Raw genomic sequence first — 19,605 nt, forward strand, 5'->3', positions numbered from 1 at the left:
TACCACAGATTATCCATATGATTGTGAAAGATTAAATCTTTCCCAGTTCATTATATGTGTGTTTCAGATTTGTTATAAGATTTAGAACTATACGAAGTGTAGTTATAGGGATTTCCTATTTAGATTGATTTAGAGTTGTTACCTTTTCTCAATCCTAGTAATTTCTGGCTTCATAACATCATCCCATGGAAAATTGAGCTGATACCTGCTTTTTATTCTACCTTGAGCTATTAAAATTGAACACTGGCACTTCAAGAAACTTTGTCATTTAAACTGTACAAGCTTTCCTGTAGCACAGAATCTTCCCTTACATGCTTTGTACTTCATGTGCGAAGTAACAGTACTGCCTCTGAACAGTGCTGTGCACCCTGTGCCATATCTCAGTCCCCAGGAGCAGCCAGGCATAAGAGGGCTGAGTTAACATGCCAAAAAGTTGTTGCTATGAAGACTTCTCTAGGAACATACATGGAAGGGTACATGGAAAGTTACCTTTATTGTCATAGATGTAATCCCACTTTTTACTTCCCTTGGCCTCATTATATCCTTTGTTGTAAACACCTTCAGGTCTCTTCTGAAAAGAGGCAAGTCTTTAAGGAAATAAATACGTGTCGTTTACTTCATTTTGAATCTGCTACCAACACTGAGTGAAAACATCAAAATGTTTATGTGTTGGGTTTCTTAAAACTTAATTTCCTTATTTTCTTTCTCTTGTATATAGGATGCTCTTGTTTTCCATAATGATCCACTTAGGCATTTTCTGTCATGTTTTCAAGCCCAATCACGTTATCCCAAATCTAACAGGATCTGAAAACTAATGAGTACACATTGCCTCTCTAGGAGGAATAGCAAACAGGAGGCGGGTGGAAACTTTTTATATCCATTTTTTTCCCCTAAGAAACAATTCTGCTATAACAGTGAATAATGTTTTAATCCTCTTTGTTTTCATTTGTTCGTGTACAGTGATTCCATGTCTGTTAGAGTTATACATAGAAGTTTTATTCCTTGCAGTTGGTTTACCGCTTTTTCTTAAGTTGCGTGTGACTCTCCATCCTTGGCAGCTATTAGCTTAGTCAGTGTATCCCAGGCTTATGTAACTTTCAGGATTCATTTGTGTGACTTTCCCTCCCAGCCTCACATTAACTGTTTCAAAGCAATGTGCCACTGAGGTGGTGTGGCCATCTTTCTTGCTCTGTTATTGTCCCCAGTAGATCTCAGACTATTGATTCTGTTGACAGTCTAGGGAGAGATTTGTGTTGTTAGCCTGTGGTTGGGTGTTTTCAGGGCTTTGGAGGTAGTTCCTCTTCAGTATGCATATCTGACCTTTTGGCATGTTGCTTTAAAAAAAATTCCAAGGATTTATGTCTTAGAAAAGTGAATATGGATATTTCTGCATATCCTTTATTTAGGTTGTAATCAGCCTCTCAAAATTAAATTTGGTGGTTGGTGTAGTCCATATTAGGCTGAAGCAGTATACTTGTGGTATTGAATTCGTAGTGTTTTCTAAGTAGCTGTAATAGAATATCTGTTACGTTTTCTTTGCTTAAAAGAAGAAATCTCACTGTGCAACTATATGTGAACAAAAGCAACATTATTTAGTGAAAATGTTTTAAGAACCATGGTGGGTAATGTCATGCATTTAATGGGGGAGAGAATCAAGTGCTAACACATTAAGCATTTAGTAAGTAAAATAATTTCCATGCTATAAATAACGGTTCAAGTTGTTACATTTTTTTGGTTGTTAATATAATTGCTGAATCACTCACTCTTACAGCTTTTGTACCATGTTACGTTTCCACCTGATAGTCAAAGGTAAATGTATGTGATATGTTTAAAAAATATTTTTTTGATTAAAGAAGTATAACTTTGTTCTAGAAATTTTGGAAAATAGAGAATGGTCTAAGTAAGAAAACTATCCCACTATGCGTATCGTATCCACTGTTAACATCTTAGCATACATTACACTTTTTCTATGTCTACATAACTGGATGCTCAACTTGCCCTGTTCTTCCCTTCTGTCCCCTACCCCTGTTTATTAACCAAAGTTAGGAACTCAGTATACATGGTAATTTGTGACCATTCTCCCCCCTTTAATATTTTGAGTTAAAAAATCAATTACTCTATTAAAACATTATTTTTTAATGGCTCTCAATGTTTAATCATTATGGCTAGACTGAAATCTTCATAATAAATATCCTGTTGTTGGACCATATCTTATTTACACAGACCTCTGTTGTTCCCACTTTTTTGTTGCTTTAAATAACGTTGTTTGCATTTTCTTAGCTATGTTTGTGTGCTTTTCTTAATATTTCCTAGGATTAAATGCCTAGAAGTGGAATTGGCTAACTGATAAGCAAATTAACAGTAATAGAGATATACACACACACATCCATATATTTATATAGTTGTTTTTATGAATTTTAATATGCCTTATTTGGATCGACTTAAAATTTTTATACAGTTAAATTCATTCTTTGTGATATACAGTTGTTTGAGTTTTGACAAATGCATGCACTTATCTAACCACCACCATGATCAAGAAGCAGAATAGTTCCCTCACCTCAAAAAATTACCTCCTTTGTCTTTTGACTACAAAGTGTGTTTATTTTTAATATGGGAAATATAAAGAAAAATAATTGGAAACTATCCATAAGCTTACCACCCTGCTATAACTTCTGTTGAATATCCTTCTGGTCTTTTGTTTTTTTCTTCTTCCCTACAAAAAAAGAAATCATACTGTCCTTTCTGTTTATAGTCTTTTTCTTTTTCTTAGTATATTTTAATTTAACTGTTAGATTGGTTTTTTTGTGGGGTTTTTTGTCCTTTTTTTTTTGGCTGCGTTGGGTCTTTGTTGCTGCATGTGGGCTTTCTCCAGTTGTGGAGAGCGGCAGCTACTCTTGGTTGAGGTGCCCAGCCTTCTCATTGCGGTGGCTTCTCTTGTTGTGGAGCACGGGCTCTAGGTGCGCGGGCTTCAGTAGTTGATGCACACGAGCCCTAGAGCGCACGGGCTCAGTAGTTTTGGCACATGGGCTTATTTGCTCTGCGGCATGTGGGATCTTCCCAGACCAGGGATCAAACCGGTGTTCCCTGCATTGGCAGGTGGATTCTTAACCACTGTGCCACCAGGGAAGTCCCTAGATTGGTTTTTGTTTTTGTTTCTTTGCACTTCTAAATAATCTTACCATGAATATCTTTGCATGTTGCCATAATTACTCAAGTCCTAAAAGTGGAGTGTTTAGATCTCAGTGCATATGTACAGTTTTCAAACTTATTTACATTTTGTCAAATGGATTTTTAAAATACTTGTGCCAGTTTACATTCTGACAGACAGTGTCTTGAAGAGCTTGTTTTTCCTGTATCCTGGGCAATATTATTTTTATATTTTAAAATTTTATAGATGAATTATGGAATTTTGTTATTTTAATTTTCATTTTTTGATTTCTTGTGGGGTTGGGGTTTTTTTTAATGTGTTTATTATTTACCATTTTGTGTGAATTGCCAGTCTATGTCATTTGCATGTTTCTCTCTTGGCTCTTCTGGGGAGCGGGGTGGGGTGGAGGGCTTATTTTTTAAGTGTTCTATATGTTAGTAACACTAATTTCACAGTTAGAGGTTGGTATTTCTTTGTCATTTGCTTATTCATTTTATTTAATGTTTTTTATTTAATGGAAGTTCTCATAAATCCATTCTTTTGCATATCCTTTATATTTTGGAGGTATGTGTTGAATTTAGAAAGATCTTTTCTCTTTAGATCATATAGTCATGCATATTTTCTTCACACGTAACTTTATCAAAAATTCTTTCTCCATTTACTTTTTCTTTTATATTCCTGACAGACTAGTGAGGTTTTTACTGTGCTGTATCAGGGAGTCATAGATTATGTACTTGCATATACATGTATTTTATCTAACCTCAATATTTTGTTTTTTAATTATTCCAAGCAGCATGAACTTTTCATTGAAATCTTCTATTCACACTGTAATAGCACAGTCACATTTAAATGTGTGCCAAGTTTAAGCAAGTCCTCTTATTTTTTTCCCCATTGCTGTCTTTTTTTTTTCCCCCAGTTTATTTATTTATTTTTTGCTGTGTTGGGTATTCGTTTCTGTACGAGGGCTTTCTCTAGTTGTGGCAAGCGGGGCCACTCTTCATCGCAGTGCATGGGCCTCTCACTATCGCGGCCTCTCTTGTCGCGGAGCACAGGCTCCAGACGCGCAGGGTCAGTAGTTGTGGCTCACGGGCCTAGTTGCTCTGCAGCATGTGGGATCTTCCCAGACCAGGGCTCGAACCCGTGTCCCCTGCATTAGTAGGCAGATTCTCAACCACTGTGCCACCAGGGAAGCCCCCCATTGCTGTCTTTGATGTGCATTTTAGATACTATCTATCAGATTTCTTGGTTGACATTAGGGGAAAAAAAAAGTACTTACATTGTTAAATAACTGTTTCTTTGTTTTTAACATGCTGCAGGATATTGAAGTCAAAGTAAGTAGCAAAACAATGATCTACAACAAATGAGCCAATGGGTTCACCTAAATTAAGCATATAGTGACAGTCACCCTTACACCAGTTGAGCCAGGTGACCCTTGATCATGTTGCAAAGAAAATATGGCACAAGAATGGGAATGCCAAAATATATACTTCTATTATTTCTTAAAGTTACTAGTCAGGCATGTATTCAACATTCATTGAACAAAAAATATGTTAAAAACTTTTCTAACATGGGGTATTGTAAGGAGTTCTGTTCTCTCCGAGATAAAGGTACTTAAACATAATAAAAGTAGAAACAACAGTTTAAGAAATGCATTTTTTCATTCTCCTCCAGTTTTGAGATATAATTGACATGCAGCACTGTATAAGGTTAAGGTGTACAGCATAATGATTTGACTTACATCATCATGACCACAATAAGTTTAGTGAACATCCATCATCTCATATAGATACAACATTAAAGAAATAGAAAAAAAAATGCTTTTCCTTGTGAACTCATAGGATTTACCCTCTTATGAACTTTCATTTATAAGGTAGAGCAGTATTAATTATCTTATCATGTTGGACATTACATTCCTAATATTAATGTATCTTGCAACTGGAAATTTGTACCTCTTTACTACCTTCGTCTAATTCCCCCTCCCCCGTCTCTTCATCTCTGGTAGTCACAAGTATGATCTCTTTTTCTATGAGTCTTTTTGTTCGTTTGTTTTTGAAGTATAATTGACATACAACACTGTGTTAGTTCCTGGTGCACACCATAGTGATTCGATATTTCTGTACATTACAAAATGATCACCATAATAAGTCTAGTTGCCATCTGTCACCATACAAAGATATTAACTAATTATAGACTACATTCCCCACACGGTACATTTCACATTTGTGAATCATTTATTTTGTAACTGGAAGTTTGCCTCTTAATCTCCCTCACCTATTTCTCTCCTCCCCACACCCCTCCCCTCTGACAGTCTGTTTCTTCTCTGTATCTATGACTCTGTTTCTGTTTGGCTATGTTTGTTCATTGTTTTGTTTTGTAGATTCCACATATAAGTGAAATCATACAATATTTCTCTTTTCTGTGTGCCTTATTTTACTTAGCATAATACCCTCTAGGTCCATCCATGTTGTTCCAAATGGCAAGATTTCAAAGAAATGCATTTTTAAATTTAGCTTGAAAAACATTCAAAAGTAAGCATCTTTATCATTATTTTTTTCAAGAATAAATATTTTATTACTTGATTTTTAATTTTGTAAAAAGAAGATCTTATAAATTAGAAGTGGGATAACTAAGAGTTTAAAAATTACTTTTATCATTTTATTATTAATTATTTAAAATTATTCAAATAAACAAATACAATAGTTTTTGCCCTTTTCGCCAAAGACAGCTACTTCATTAAAAAGGAGGTAGACCAATACATGTGTTTATATGCTGGTTTCACTGGTTAGTTTAAGGGTTCTCAAACGTTAAGGTTGATGTACAAAATCTTATATAGGCGTTTTCTTGTGGTTATCGCTCCAGAAAGATGGTTAATAACCATGTGTATTATACCTGGAATAAAATCAAAGTCTTATTGTGCAAAATATTAATCCTTGAAATTACTCTTCGAAAGAGAAGTTAAATAAAACTAACTGTGCTGTATTCTGACATTATCAAAAACACTTGGACAAAGTAGGACACAGCTGTTACAGTTAACAACAAGTGTAATGCAGACTCATTCTTTACATTTAGTTGCAGCAGTCCTCATCTTATTAATGTTTTTTCTATGGCAGAGACCTAATAGATTGCAAAAATCTTCATCTTTGAATACTTATTTCTAATGCAGTTTATACTTCTGCTTTGCTGTTACTGCTTTTTCTTCATATAGTATATTCTTCATTTCTTTTTTTAGGCTAAGCAGCTGGAAGAGAAAGATCGAGTGATAAAGAAGCAGGATGCATTCTACAAAGAGCAGCTGGCTAGACTGGAGGAGAGGGTATGACTATTTCTTGTCAGTGATTCTCTTCTTTTACCACATTTGCGGTGTTCCCATGTATATATTTAAAAATCAGTACATTAGCACTGTAACTGCTTTTTCTCATTAAAAAGTGGCCAGGAAATGAAGACGCCAAGTGTGCAGATCGTTCTCGAAGATAATGTCATTTTTACTTTGGTAGTTTTGCATATTGTTGTGTTGTTTGTTCATTGATGCATTTTACTACTAAGGAACTCCTTCCAAATATTTTCCCCTGTATGTTTAGAAACTGCATTGTCTCCAGGTCAAACAGTAGAGTGCTACTGTTGGCTTTCCCAAACATTGACTAAACTTGAGCACGTTCTTAGAAATGGTAGTGTTTTAAAGGATAAATTGTCTTTGTGAAAGCTGTTTCACTGCACTTGTGGCCAAGAAATGAATGTCTTCTTCAAAACTGGTGGACAGGAGCTAAATAGTAGGACTCAGGAGAAGAGTTAGGATGAGGAGTGGAGGAAGTACCTCTGGTTGACCTGACCCTAGAATTTGACAGAGACGCAAAGAAGGAAATTAAGGCTGGAACAAAAGGAAGCAGTGGGTTTAAGAATGGGAGCTTGAGGACCCAATCAGTGCCGCTGTTCAGTGAAGTATATTTGTTGTCTAGGATAAGTTCATACATAGACCATGAGGTTACAAAGCTAGCTTTCTCTTTGCTTTGATTGAGACCCCCAAAGTTGATTGATTTAGAATAGGTTGTTTCATAAGAAACTAGATAAACTAAGAAATAAACTATTAAGCCCCATTCAGTACAAATATTTGTATGTTGATCATCTTCACCTGTCTCTGTATGTCACTGAACTGAGTGCTTCCTGAGTGTAGGGACCGTTTTCTCACTGATTCAGCAGATATCTACCTAATATATGCCAGGCTCTGGTAGTGCCAGAGATATGCTAATAAAGAAAGTGAGCTAAACTTCTGCCCTCGTGGAGCTTAAATTCAATTAAAACCTCGTCAACATGTTGAATGGCAGATTGTGATAATATGGCAGACAGTAAAGTGGGGGGAAAAGGAGTCCCAGGGCCTAAGAGTGTAGGTGTGGGGTTGGGTGGAGAGGGAGGGCCTGTCTAATGAGATGGTATCTGGGAAGAGGTCTGCAGCAATGGGAAGCAGGCCAGCACCATGAGGGCTTTTGAGTGGAAGAGTATTCTGGCTGCTGTCTTGGGTAAGAACTGAAGCAAGAGGGACTTGGAGGTAATAGTGGCAATTCAGAAAAGGGGTGGTGATGGCTTGGGCCAGGGTGCTAGCAGTGGAGGAATGAGATGTGGTTGGATGTTTCACAGGCAGAGCTGACCAGATGTGCTGATGGTTTTGAACATGAGTGAAAGAAAGAACTCAGAGATATTCTAGGTATATAGCTTTTACAGCTAGAAGGATGGATTTTCCAAGGCCAAGGCTATTAAAATATGGATCTGGATGTGGGTAGTGGAGGAAATCAGTTCGATTTTGGATATGGTAAGTTTGGGATGCTACTTAAGACATCCAAGTAGAGATGTTAAATAAGCATAAAGTGGAAATGCTTAGCACAGAAGTCAGCACATTTTTCTGTAAAGGGCCAGATAGTAAATATTGCAGGCTTTGCAGGCCATGTATGGTTTCTGTTGCAACTACTCGACTCTGCCATTGTAATGTGAAAGCAGCCATACCATAGCCAATGTGTCAGTGAACACGTGTGACTGTTCTAGTATATGGACACTGAAGTTAGAATTTCATGTAATTTTCAAATGTCATGAAATACTCTTCTTCTGATTTGTTTCCCCCAACCATTTAAAAACGTAACACCATTCTTAGGGCTGTAGTAAAACAGGTGGCGGGCTGGATTTGCCCCATGAGTTGTGGTTTGCAGAAGCCTGGTTTAGTGCACAGGTTCTGACATCAGGTGGCTTGGATTCAAATCCCTGAACTGACATTTACCTGCTGCATATCATGGAGCATCTAACGTAAACTTCCGTTTCCTCAGCTATAAAATGACGGTATAATGTACTTACCTCATTAATTTGTTAAATGAGATAATTCTCACAAATCACCTATAATAGTGTCCAGGACAGGATAACCATTCAGTCAGTGGTAGCTCTTCTTTTTACTTCTGTCCATCCAGAGCACTGTCCCTGATATAATGAGTAAATGTTAGCTGAATAAAATGATTGAGTAAAAGTTTTTGAGGTGATTAACCAGGACCTGCTTTTTCCCCACTCAGTGATAGTTTTCTTTGCTTTCAAGTATTACTATGCTAGATACCTTTTGAAGTCCTCATCGATTACTGTTAGGTATAAGAAAAGGCACTGATAAATATTTACCCATTTCTCATAAATCCACCAATTTGATAGAGATATTCAGTGACGGGTATGAGGCACTGAGAGGATTGCTCTCGGCCGATTAAAGGGGTCTGCTTAACAGTTAACTGTTGTTTTTGGTCTCAGGTTAGAACAAGGTGGGGAAGGTCAGGTGGACATGGTGTGCTGATACCAAATCATTGTCACAAACGTCGTCTTATAACACACAAACACCATCTTTTCTTTTTTGAAGATGAGGCTGGAAAGAAGTTATTTAGGAATTTTAACTGAAAGCTGAGAAGCTGAGTGAACTTAGAAGAATGCCGAGGAGGAATAATCACATTATTATTAGTTCATACTTAATAACTCCATATTTAAGAACATGTGGTGGAAAGAATGCTGGACTAGGAGTCAGAAGGCATGGCTTTTTCATCTAGTTATTTGACAATTCACCTAATCTCTCACTTCATCTATAAAGTGGGGATAATACTCTGTTCCTTACTCACCTTTGTGAGTTATTGGAGGGACAAGATAAAATGATATATTTAAAAGCCCCTTGAAAACTGGAAAGAGCTTAGCAAATACAAGCTGTTGCCATTAAAGAATATTTCCTTTCCATGTGTGCAAGATATTAAAAATCATAAAATTACTTTAGTGTTATTCAGCTTTCCGGTGTCTTCTGCCCATTTTATAATATCTTGTTTTTGTTTATTACTGCCATTCCTAAAGTACCTAAGGTGAATTTTGTCCAATTGGATTTCATCTAGGAACATTTGAGAGACATTTAGGTGTCCAGAGACGAAGCATTTTCTAGCCTTAATGCGAAAGATTGTAAAGAGGATTTTTCTTGTGATGACAGTGAAAAGTACAATGTCTAACCATTTCTGTTAGAAATTCTACACACTTTGTGTTAAAAGATGTAAAATGCCCAATCCAATAGTGGATAATGTAAGAAAAAAAATGATTGTGGTATTATAACTTGCAGAATCATTAACTTACAATGAAATCCCAGGTTCCTGTTTAAAATTCAAGTTTAAAAGTGGATATAAGTACATATCTTTCTCTGTTTTAACCAAGTGAACTTAAGAAACCATACACTGAATACTAGGTGGTATATTAATGGAGAGGAGGGGACACTGAGTCTTTTACAGAGTCATTGCAGGGATGATTTCTAAGACCACCGTACCATCTGCCCATCAGCTAGATTAGCAAACACAGTAATTGTATACATAATCACTTTTTTATGACTCAGTCTTGTTACTCAACTATTCATTTTCATTGACTTGAGGCAAATTTCGTGATGCACCTACAGCATGATACCCCTAAGAGTTATTTTAATATCTCATTGTGCTTCTTTTACTTTGAAGTGAGAAATTCATGGTCATTTGAGAATTATGAACCCGAGTCTGTTGAGCATTTGAAGCACATGCAGTTCTGTAATACAGCTTGGTGTGCCTCTTGGTTCTATTTCAGTAAACTCCTTATCAGTTAGACATTCCCTTGTGTGAATGGAGCTTTCTCGTCCCAGGTATTTATATTGGCTGGTTCACCAGGAGTCTGAGATAACTTTCTCCTTTCACTAACTCGGGAGGAGTAATAAGTGCAATTTAATTGGACACCAATTTCACGCTTCTCAGAACCAGTATGCAAAAGCAACAACTCTTCACTGAGAAAGAAGGTCAAAGCCATTTAAGTTTTTTGAGTCCTTGTTTCATTGTAAATGTTGCCAGCTTCATCAAACAACGTTGATGTGGACGTGAGATAAACTTTTGTATTTTAAGAACGTGGACTTCCCTGGTGGCGCAGTGGTTAAGAAGCCGCCTGCCAATGCAAGGGACACGGGTTCAAGCCCTGGTCTGAGAAGATCCCACGTGCTGAGGAGCAACTAAGCCCGCGCGCCACAACTGCTGAAGCCCGTGTGCCTAGAGCCCATGCTCCGCAACAAGAGAAGCCACTGCAATGAGAAGCCCAGGCACCACAACGAAGAGTAGCCCCTGCTCACCGCAACTAGAGAAAGCCTGCGTGCAGCAACGAAAACCCAAGGCAACCAAAAATAAATAAATTAATTAAAAGGGAAAAAAAAAAAAAGAACGTGAGAGGCGTTGCATGTAGGTATGCCCTAACTGAGAGAGGCTTGAGTATCAATTCTTGGTGGTTGAGGTAAGAGGCTTGAGAGTATTAATTCCTGTTGGGAGATTTGATGAAAGAAAGCCCAGGGCAGCTTTCAAAGAAAAGGTTCTTAGATGTTTCTAAGAAGCCTTTGCCAGTCACTCAGGGAATTCTCCATAATGCTTTGTGTACCTCCCTTAATGTGCCACATTTATGACAATTGTGATTAGTTATCTGTGTTTATTTTGTAAACTCCTTGAGGGTAAAGGTCATTTTCTTATTTCCCACAACTCACGTAGTAGGCGTGCATTGAACAAATCCTACATTTACTAAGCTTATGCCGTAAAGTTAGGTCCAAGCTATTAGTGTACAGTTCTTAAGTATTGACAAAATATTTAGTATCTTCATTAGTTATTTAAATTAATAGTCTAAATCTGTCCTGTGAGAAAATCAAGTTTAACTTTGAACATCTGGATATTTATAGCATCCTCATCGTCCTAGTAGCTAACAGTAACATTTTTTGAGTATTTATGTTGTGCTGGGCACTTTGCATGGATTATGTCATTTTATTATCATAAACAACCCTATGAGGCTGTCAACCCTGTTGTTTAGATGAAGGTCCTAAGGCTTCAAGTAACTTGTCCAAGAATATACAGACAAAATGTGATCTGGATTTGAGCCAGGTCCAACACCTGAGCTTTTAGCCATTGTCCAGTACCATCTTTAATGTTTGTCAGTTGTGCACTTAAGAAGTTAAATCCTGCTGATTGCTTTGTTAATTCTTTGGGTAGTAAATTAACTCCTTCTGGCTTCTAATACAACTTTTTAGGTCCTGATGTTAAAACTTGATCAGTGCCACCTCATAACCTGAAAATGCTAAGCATTCAAAATGCCTAATTTTCTCCCCAGGATTTGGCACTTCCTGGGAAAATTGGAGCAAAAGGGAATAAACAGGGCCTTATTACTTAGCGACTGCAGCATGATACCCCCAAGAGTTACTGTAATATCTAGTTGTGCTGCTTTTACTTTGAAGTAAGAAATTCATAGTCATTCAAGCAGTTTAGAAATGTCTTTGAGATTCATTCATTCATATGCTCACAGTGTTACTACAGGATAGTCATCTCATTCTGTAACTGTTTTATCAACTGTTTTGATGGTTATCTAATTAGAGCCTGGATTGCCTGCTCCCGGAACATCCATTGCCTGGATATTCTTCAGGAAAGTGTGTATTTTTCTCGTAGTCTGTTAGCACTCTGGGAGGAAATTGAGAGGCAGGACCAAGGCCATATTATAACAGGGCAGAATCCAGATTCTCCCAGGATCTTCTAGGTTGAAGGACCCCTCACTCCCCAGGACATCTAGAGATATGAGTTCTTTGATGATCAGTGTGTCTTGCATGTCTGACTTCTCAATTATGAATTGAATTGATTTGCTCTACTGAATGCCCTTTGCTATTGGCGTTCATGAGAATGGTGGGGTTTGGCACAGCATGAAGAGAGCTGTAAAAGGCCTGGTGGCTTGAGGAGCTGAGGGAGATCAGAGAGCTTAGTTGGGTACTGTTACAGTGTTCAGATCAACAGGGTAGTGGGGTATGTATTGCTTTCAGTTTACAGGCTCCTCTGGATTTCAGCAGCTATTTACATACACATTGCAGTCAACCGCATACAATTAAGGAGAGGGAATTATACAAGCTGAGCAAAAGAGAGCAGGGCAAAGAGAATGGTGAAAAATAAATTGTCATTAAGAAGAAAAATACTTTACTAGTTCATCACCTGTGGAGAGAGTTGCTAATTAAATTCTAAGGTCATGCTTACATCAAATGAGCAATTTTTAAAAGCCTTTTTACTTATAGTGGGTGGCATATCTTCTATTGTATCACAGTGTTGGGCTCATCTGTATGATTAATTGGCTTTTATGATTGCTTGACGACTTCTTTGTCATTAGCACCTTCATTTCTGTGTTCCTCTTTGCAAAGCTTGGGGGAAAAATAATGCCAAGAATGATAATAAAGAGAAATGACAACAGAACAGATTATTGCCAGCCCAGTGTGTTCCTTATGCGAAGAAATTAGTATGCATTTTTACTACCAGATGAAGTCTGTCACTGTAAAAATATTTCATTGAGCAGAGCTGGGTCAGCCATTTCAAGGGATTAATACAGGGTAGAATCACAGACCACTGACATCTGAGATCCTAAAACATAAACAGTCTATTTTGGGGTAGGGCGATAACTGCTAAAACTCAATTTATGGGATAAAAAAACCCCTTCGATGTTTTCCCCCGAGGTGCTTTCTAAACAGTTGTCAGTGATTCTAGGTCATATGGGTGGCTGATATATACACTAAATAATGTGCATGTTTTGGCCATGCACTGTGATATAGCAAATTTAACACAGTAGTTAAAAGCATAACTTTGTGGTAGATATGCCTCCGTAGTTTATGCTAGTTTGCATTTGTTGGCCTAGAGAGAGAGATTATTCCTTCGACACTTGGAAATTTTGTACTGGCCTCCTCATTCATCTTGAAATCAAGGCAGTTTCTCTGTGGTTTCTGTAGTTATCGAGGGTTGCAGAAAGAGATAAGCCTCTCTGGTCCAGGAGTTTGGATGTTGAAGGCATAGAAGCCAATGTCACTTTTAATCATAATACCATTACAAACGGCAGAGGTTTCAGCAAAGTGGTTTTCAGCATGTACCTTGAGTTGCTCTGAGATTTTTTTTTTTTTATCATTAACGAGTAATGATAGTTCAAATAAATGCACTTAGATGTTAACTGTTAGGTAGAGAAATTAATAAGGCCCAATATCACCATATCCTTTGTTAATGTAATTGAAACAGTTATTTATAACTTAGATTCAGAGACTGAACCCTTTTGCACTCTTACCGGGCTCCCTAAGGGAAGTTTATTATTGCAGATATTCCAAAAGCAGCAAGCAGGGTGAACTTTTTTTTCTATTTTTGTTCTCTAGGGGCAAGAAAATTGATGCAGTGTAGTGAATATGGGGGTCTTATCCTTAATTCATTATTCAGCAAGTCCTCCAAACACATTGGCTTTTCTGTTAACCTCTCTGAATTTTCTAATGGGAAATGTGGTAACCTTGGGTAACCTTGAAATGCTTTCTTAATCTGGCTTTAGGGATACGAGACTTAAATTTTTTCCAGGATGAACTGTGAAAAGTGCATCCCGTAAAAATGATCCCTTTAACTGGAGCCAGTTTTTCTATGCCCAACTTTAGAGGAAAGATTTGTAAATCATGGTATCAGCACTTAATTTGGGGCTCTATTTACCATGTAGGCTGTCAAGAAGTATTAACCTTAAGGTAAGATGAGAATGTGGAGTACAAAGCTATGGGCTGATGGCACAGAGTATACCAGGTATTAAATAGCATTATCCACCCTGCTTGCTACAGTAAATAGGATTTCACTATTATGATGTGTCAGGGCTTTCAGTGAAATCAAATTTACAGGACACTATACTGCCATCCTCTCTGCTGAGCAGCTTTATTCTGGGCTCTTGCTTTCATATCAGTCCTGTTGGTAGGAAATACTTGTACCAATTGTGCATGGAAATTATAATTTAATGATCTCTTCCTTTTCTCTATTCAGATCTTAGAATGGACCACTGTGCTTTGCAGCGGTAGCCCCAGGGCTCTGAGAAAGAGATAATGTACAGTTCAGCTTTAAAGCCCAGTATTGCCTTTTTTGAGTACTTGTCATGATCATAAGTGCTAAGATGCCAACAGTATGGGTTGCTTACTTTCTCAGCTCTTCACATTTCCTTTACCTTGTGAAAGACTCTACAATAAAATAGATTCTGTTTACCATGACAGTTTTTAAAATGGTATGCCACTTGAATGTGTAAAGACAAGGTAAGAAATAAAGTGTTATGAAATCCAGGGAAAATTAATTCCACTTTTAAAGATTCTGTTCATTTTGTCTGGGGGGCTCAGTAGGCGGTCTTATTTGAAAAGCAATTAATATCCTCTTTCCTTTCTTTGGAATCTTTTCTTGTTATTGATAAGAATATTGCACCCAGGAAGTCATTCTGCGTTTCCTGTGTATTTCCTGTGTATTTGATTGAAAATGAGCTAAATCTCTTAAATTTCCTTTGCCTCCAATTTCATAATTAGTGATTGTTTTGCTTCTTGCTATCTTGTTTATTTATATATTTCAAGTGTGCTCCATTTAGGCAGACCAGCCAGTGCTTATTTCCCTATTTTACTGACTAAAAAATTAAAATACATGAATATTAATTTTTTTAAAGGAAATTGCAGGGCTGGCGTTAGAAGATGCACTTGAATCCCAGTTTTATGTTCAGACCATGAGCCAGCTGTGCCTCTATAAGGGATTACGTTTCAACACATTAGCTTCATTAAGAAAGATATATTTGGTCATTAAAACATTTGCAAGTAGTGTTATCTCTTAACATCATCAAGTAAGAAGTGCCCATATCTGAACTTGGCATATAAAAGCAGGTTGGCACGGTAAGGTCAGCATTTAATGAAGGGAATCTAAATCCAGCCTGGCCATGGAGACTAGGAGTTTGACCTTGGTCATTCTTATCAGAATTTGGGATGGAGGGCGCTAGAGGGGGTCATTGGCATTCACCATTCATTCAAACACACATTTGTTAAATTCCTCCAGTGAGCCAGGCACTGTACGTAGATATAGTGATGAATACAAACGGTACAAACACCTGTTGGCATCTGGTACAGAGCTTTTAATTGCCACAGTGGATCCGTGGAGGCTTTGCCAGACTGTTTTCCAGAGCAGAAATGTTTTGTGAGGAATAGCTGCTACTTTTTGTCCCTTAAAGGTCTAAAGATCATGGGATTTAAAGTGGAATCTAGTGGGTTGAAGAGATTCGTCAGGTTAAATGCTCAGGTAAAGACCCAATGAACTGGGACTTCCCTGGTGGCGCAGTGGTTGAGAATCCGCCTGCCAATGCAGGGGACACGGGTTCGAGCCCTGGTCCAGGAACCCACGTGCTGCGGAGCAACTAAGCCCGTGTGCCGCAACTACTGAACCTGTGCTCTAGAGCCCAAGAGCCACAACTCCAGAGCCTGCACACCACAACTACTGAAACCCCCGTGCCTAGAGCCCGTGCTCCGCAGCAAGAGAAGCCACCGCGATGAGAAGCCCGCACACTGCAACGAAGAGTAGCCCCCGCTCACCACAACTAGAGAAAGCCTGCTCACAGCAACGAAGACCCAACGCAGCCAATAAATAGATAGATAGATAGGTAAACAGACAGACCCAGTGAACTGGTTGTGTTAAATAACTATATTTGAAAATAAATGTTAATTATGTAAGTTCCATGAAGACCAGAGCTATTTCCACTTTTTGATCACCATGATAGTGCCTGGCACATAATAGGCACTAGATAACTTTTAAAATTAATGTGTTAGTCAGGAAGTGGGATGGGTGCCTTGGCCAAATAATTTTGAAGAGTGCTAAGCTTAACTAAGCAGAACAGATTTCTTTACTGTAGGCCTTCTCAGAGTTTATATACATTCTGAGCTTCCAAGATGAGGATACTGCATGCCATGTTTCAGCATTAAACCATAGTCTTTTCTTTCAAGAAACACTCATTAACTTATCCCAGTACACCATCTGAGATTTTCTGTGCCCTGCATAATGCCAGGACTTACATTTTTTTTTGAGTCCTTCCTTATCTGCATCCTAGAATGTAGAGGTCGGGCAGCCATAGAAGTTTGTTGATAGAGTTCCTAATTTGAGGGCTTCTGAGGACCTGCAGCCATCCTGGAATTGCCTGCCTTTGTACTGTGTTGCAGAAGGGTGGACAGAAGAGGAAGAGGCCTAGGGATTCTAAAGTTCCTCTGGAGGGCTGTGTTCTGACTCTAAACTGTCTTCATAATCTCTGGTCTATCTAAGAGTCTTTGAGAAAGCTGTACCCATGGTAGCTCAGTTTCACCAGGGCCCTCCCACCTCAGGACACAGAATCACGCCCATTAACCCAAGAGTCGTACATCCTCATGTGAAGAATTGGGCACACAGAATGCCACCAAGGATCCAGGCTCGCAGTAGGATTTTTCTTCTTTTTCATGGAATGAAGTAGGAGGGTAATCAGATTTGATAAATATTTAATTACCACTGTGGGTCTTTAACCCAAAAGTGTTTACCAAGATCTAGAGCTGGAGGAACAAGCAAAATATATATCAATATCTTCCACTCCTTCAGAATCTCGAGTTTTCTGTGACCATTCAGAAAGAGTTTGGAAGCAGTAAGGTTTGCTTGCCTAGGTCAGAAAGTAGTGCAGTCTTTGTATCCTAGGAAGTTGAATGAAGGTCAACAATCCTGCTCTGTAATCTCATTCAGCTTCAGAGACGGTTAAGCTCAAGAGTCCAGGGAGGACAGTGTGGCCACAGCACTGCCCCCTCACGACTTGTAGTTTCACATGAGATCTATGAGGGTGGGAACCCTGTCTGTTCACTGCTCTATCCCTAGCCCCTGCAACAGAGCCTGGCACATAGTAGGTGCCTGACAGATCTTTGTTGAGTAAATGAATAAAGGAGTTTTCAGCAGGTGAAAGGCTTTAATCCCAGAAGTGGCCCAGGTACCTTAGATATGCATCTTCCAGGTGCACCTCACCTCAAGTTACACCTTACCCTGCAAGTTTCCTAGAGATTCAGGCGAGGGTCCTTCTGCTCCAGCCATGCCAGCTACTGATAGTAATGCAGCTGCATGTCTTATTTACATCAAGTGAAACAGTCAGTGCAGATGCTACTATTTGGGCGCAAACCTTTGAAGTAAATTAAATCATATTGCCTAAGTGATGTTCTTATCCATTACGTTTATGTGACTTGAGGCAGGGGTAATCAGTTTTGTCCACAAACCCTGTCCTAAATAGAATCCGAACTTCATGAGTTATCCCCAAACTTGGCTTTTGGTGAAAATGTTCCTGGGTACTTTGCACTGTGGACATCCTTGCTGTTCCAAGGCTGCTGGTCAAGAAATATAGTATTATCATCAGCAGCAGCATATTAAAACAGCCTCCGTCTATTGAGGGACTATCATAAGCCTGGCAGTACACGAAATTATTTAACACAATCATTTTAACCCCTGGACAGACCTCTAGGGGAAGGTATTTTCTTCTTTCACCACTTAACCAGTTACTGACTTTGTTCTTCAGACTCAGAGACATGAAGTAACTTGCCCTACAGTTTCCCAGCCAATGTGGCCAGGCCTCTGTCTCCTCGCCGACAGCCTCTCCTTCTGTGTGACCGTGGTAGAGTGCGATACTCCCTTGAGGCTTTCTGACATTACAGTTATTATGCAATTCCACTCCCCTTGCCCAGATTTTAGGAAGAATTTTGGTGGAAGTGGGCATGACATTTTTTGTTCAGAGCCAGTAGAGTCAAGTAACAGATTCTCAGCCATGTTTCCCTTAGCAGCATTTGTACTTGGCTTCTTACATAAACTAAGCACCAACAGTCTTACTTACCAGTGGATCATATTCTGCAGTGAAGTGATATTAAACCAGTTTCGTGATCAGATGATGGATACAATTAGTATGGCTTTAGTACCTAGACTAAACGGATAGGAGAGATGCTGACAGTAAGGAAACAGTAAAGGATCTGTAGATTGGGCCTTAGCCTCTGAGAGGATGGAGGGAAAAGAGGATGGAGGGAAAAGATGATGGTCCTGGAAATACCAGGGGGAGAAATAACCGGAAATCAAAATTAAAGCCAGGCTAGATCAGCCATGGTGATGGTGAAGAGGCTTAGTGAGATGACAGCGAGAGAAGTGGGTGGAGGGTCCAAGAATGATCTTCTTGTAGCTCCCATTGCCACTTGGGCACCTCTGCCCTCACCGTCTTCCTTTGCCATGGCCTACTTTGCAAAATCATTTCTTTCTAATAGATCTCCAGCATAGCCCTTGAACTCCTGTGTCCACAGCAGTCCAGCCTACTTAGCCTGCTGTTCAGATTGCGTACATATGGAATCTTGGAGCACAAACTTCCTGCAAATTTAGGTTATTGTCACACAAATACGAGTTTACTGTCAATTTCCTTTCTCTAGTTTAAGGCCAGAGGTGTTGCTCCTATCTTACAGCTATTTGAACTTCAATTCAGGGGCTTCCCTAGGCTCTGCCTCTGAATTAACCCAAGTAATTAAATCTCAGAAATATAACACTCAGTCAGCTACCCTTAAGCCATTCCTGCATTTAACCTCCGTGATGGTTTTCCCTCTACTGCTTCAGTGTTTTTCACTAGGAAATCCCCAAGCTTGCTGTCTCTCTGTACATTGCTCTGCCTCGTGTTAGACATCCCCTGTTTAGGGGATATTGAGCACATACTCTGTGCCCCGGTATTGTGCACAGTAGGTCCTGTGATCCATGGAGTGACTAATGCAGGCACGGTTTACCTCTGCTATCTCATCCCTCCTCCTTGCCTGTCATTTCTTCTTAATATTAGTATTTCTAGAACTTAATCACAATGTAGTCTCTACCTTGCCTAGACAGACTGTAAGTGATGTGAGGTGGAGAGTGAAAATAGAAGTGAGAGAAGAGTAGTTCAAGGCTGAGAGTTAAGATCCTTGGGTAGGCAGTACATGTGCTGAGAAGGTCTGTGTTTCTCTTTATCTAGCTATTGTTAAAATGAAAATTTAACTAGAACTACAGTGAATATTTCTGTAGTTCCAGAAAAATAATACATAATAAATTGTAAACCGTCTTTTCTCTCATGATGTAGTTGCTCTAGATTGTAGAAAT

The 19,605-nt window shown here is 38.8% G+C and overlaps 1 protein-coding gene across 2 annotated transcripts in view; it reads left to right on the forward strand.

Moving 5' to 3' along the window:
* The window catches only part of CHCHD3 (coiled-coil-helix-coiled-coil-helix domain containing 3), a 314,451-nt gene that overhangs the window by 176,711 nt on the left and 118,135 nt on the right, over nucleotides 1-19,605 (forward strand). For both annotated transcript variants that reach the window (XR_004351461.1, XM_032643324.1), the window contains exon 5: nucleotides 6,378-6,461. Coding sequence is in view for 1 of the 2 variants with exons in the window: in XM_032643324.1 (XP_032499215.1) it covers nucleotides 6,378-6,461 (84 nt within the window). In the remaining variant the exon portion in view is untranslated. The remainder of the gene's footprint in view (nucleotides 1-6,377; nucleotides 6,462-19,605) is intronic.

This window comes from Phocoena sinus, chromosome 9, assembly GCF_008692025.1.
Source record: "Phocoena sinus isolate mPhoSin1 chromosome 9, mPhoSin1.pri, whole genome shotgun sequence".
Classification (NCBI taxonomy): Eukaryota; Metazoa; Chordata; class Mammalia; order Artiodactyla; family Phocoenidae; genus Phocoena; species Phocoena sinus.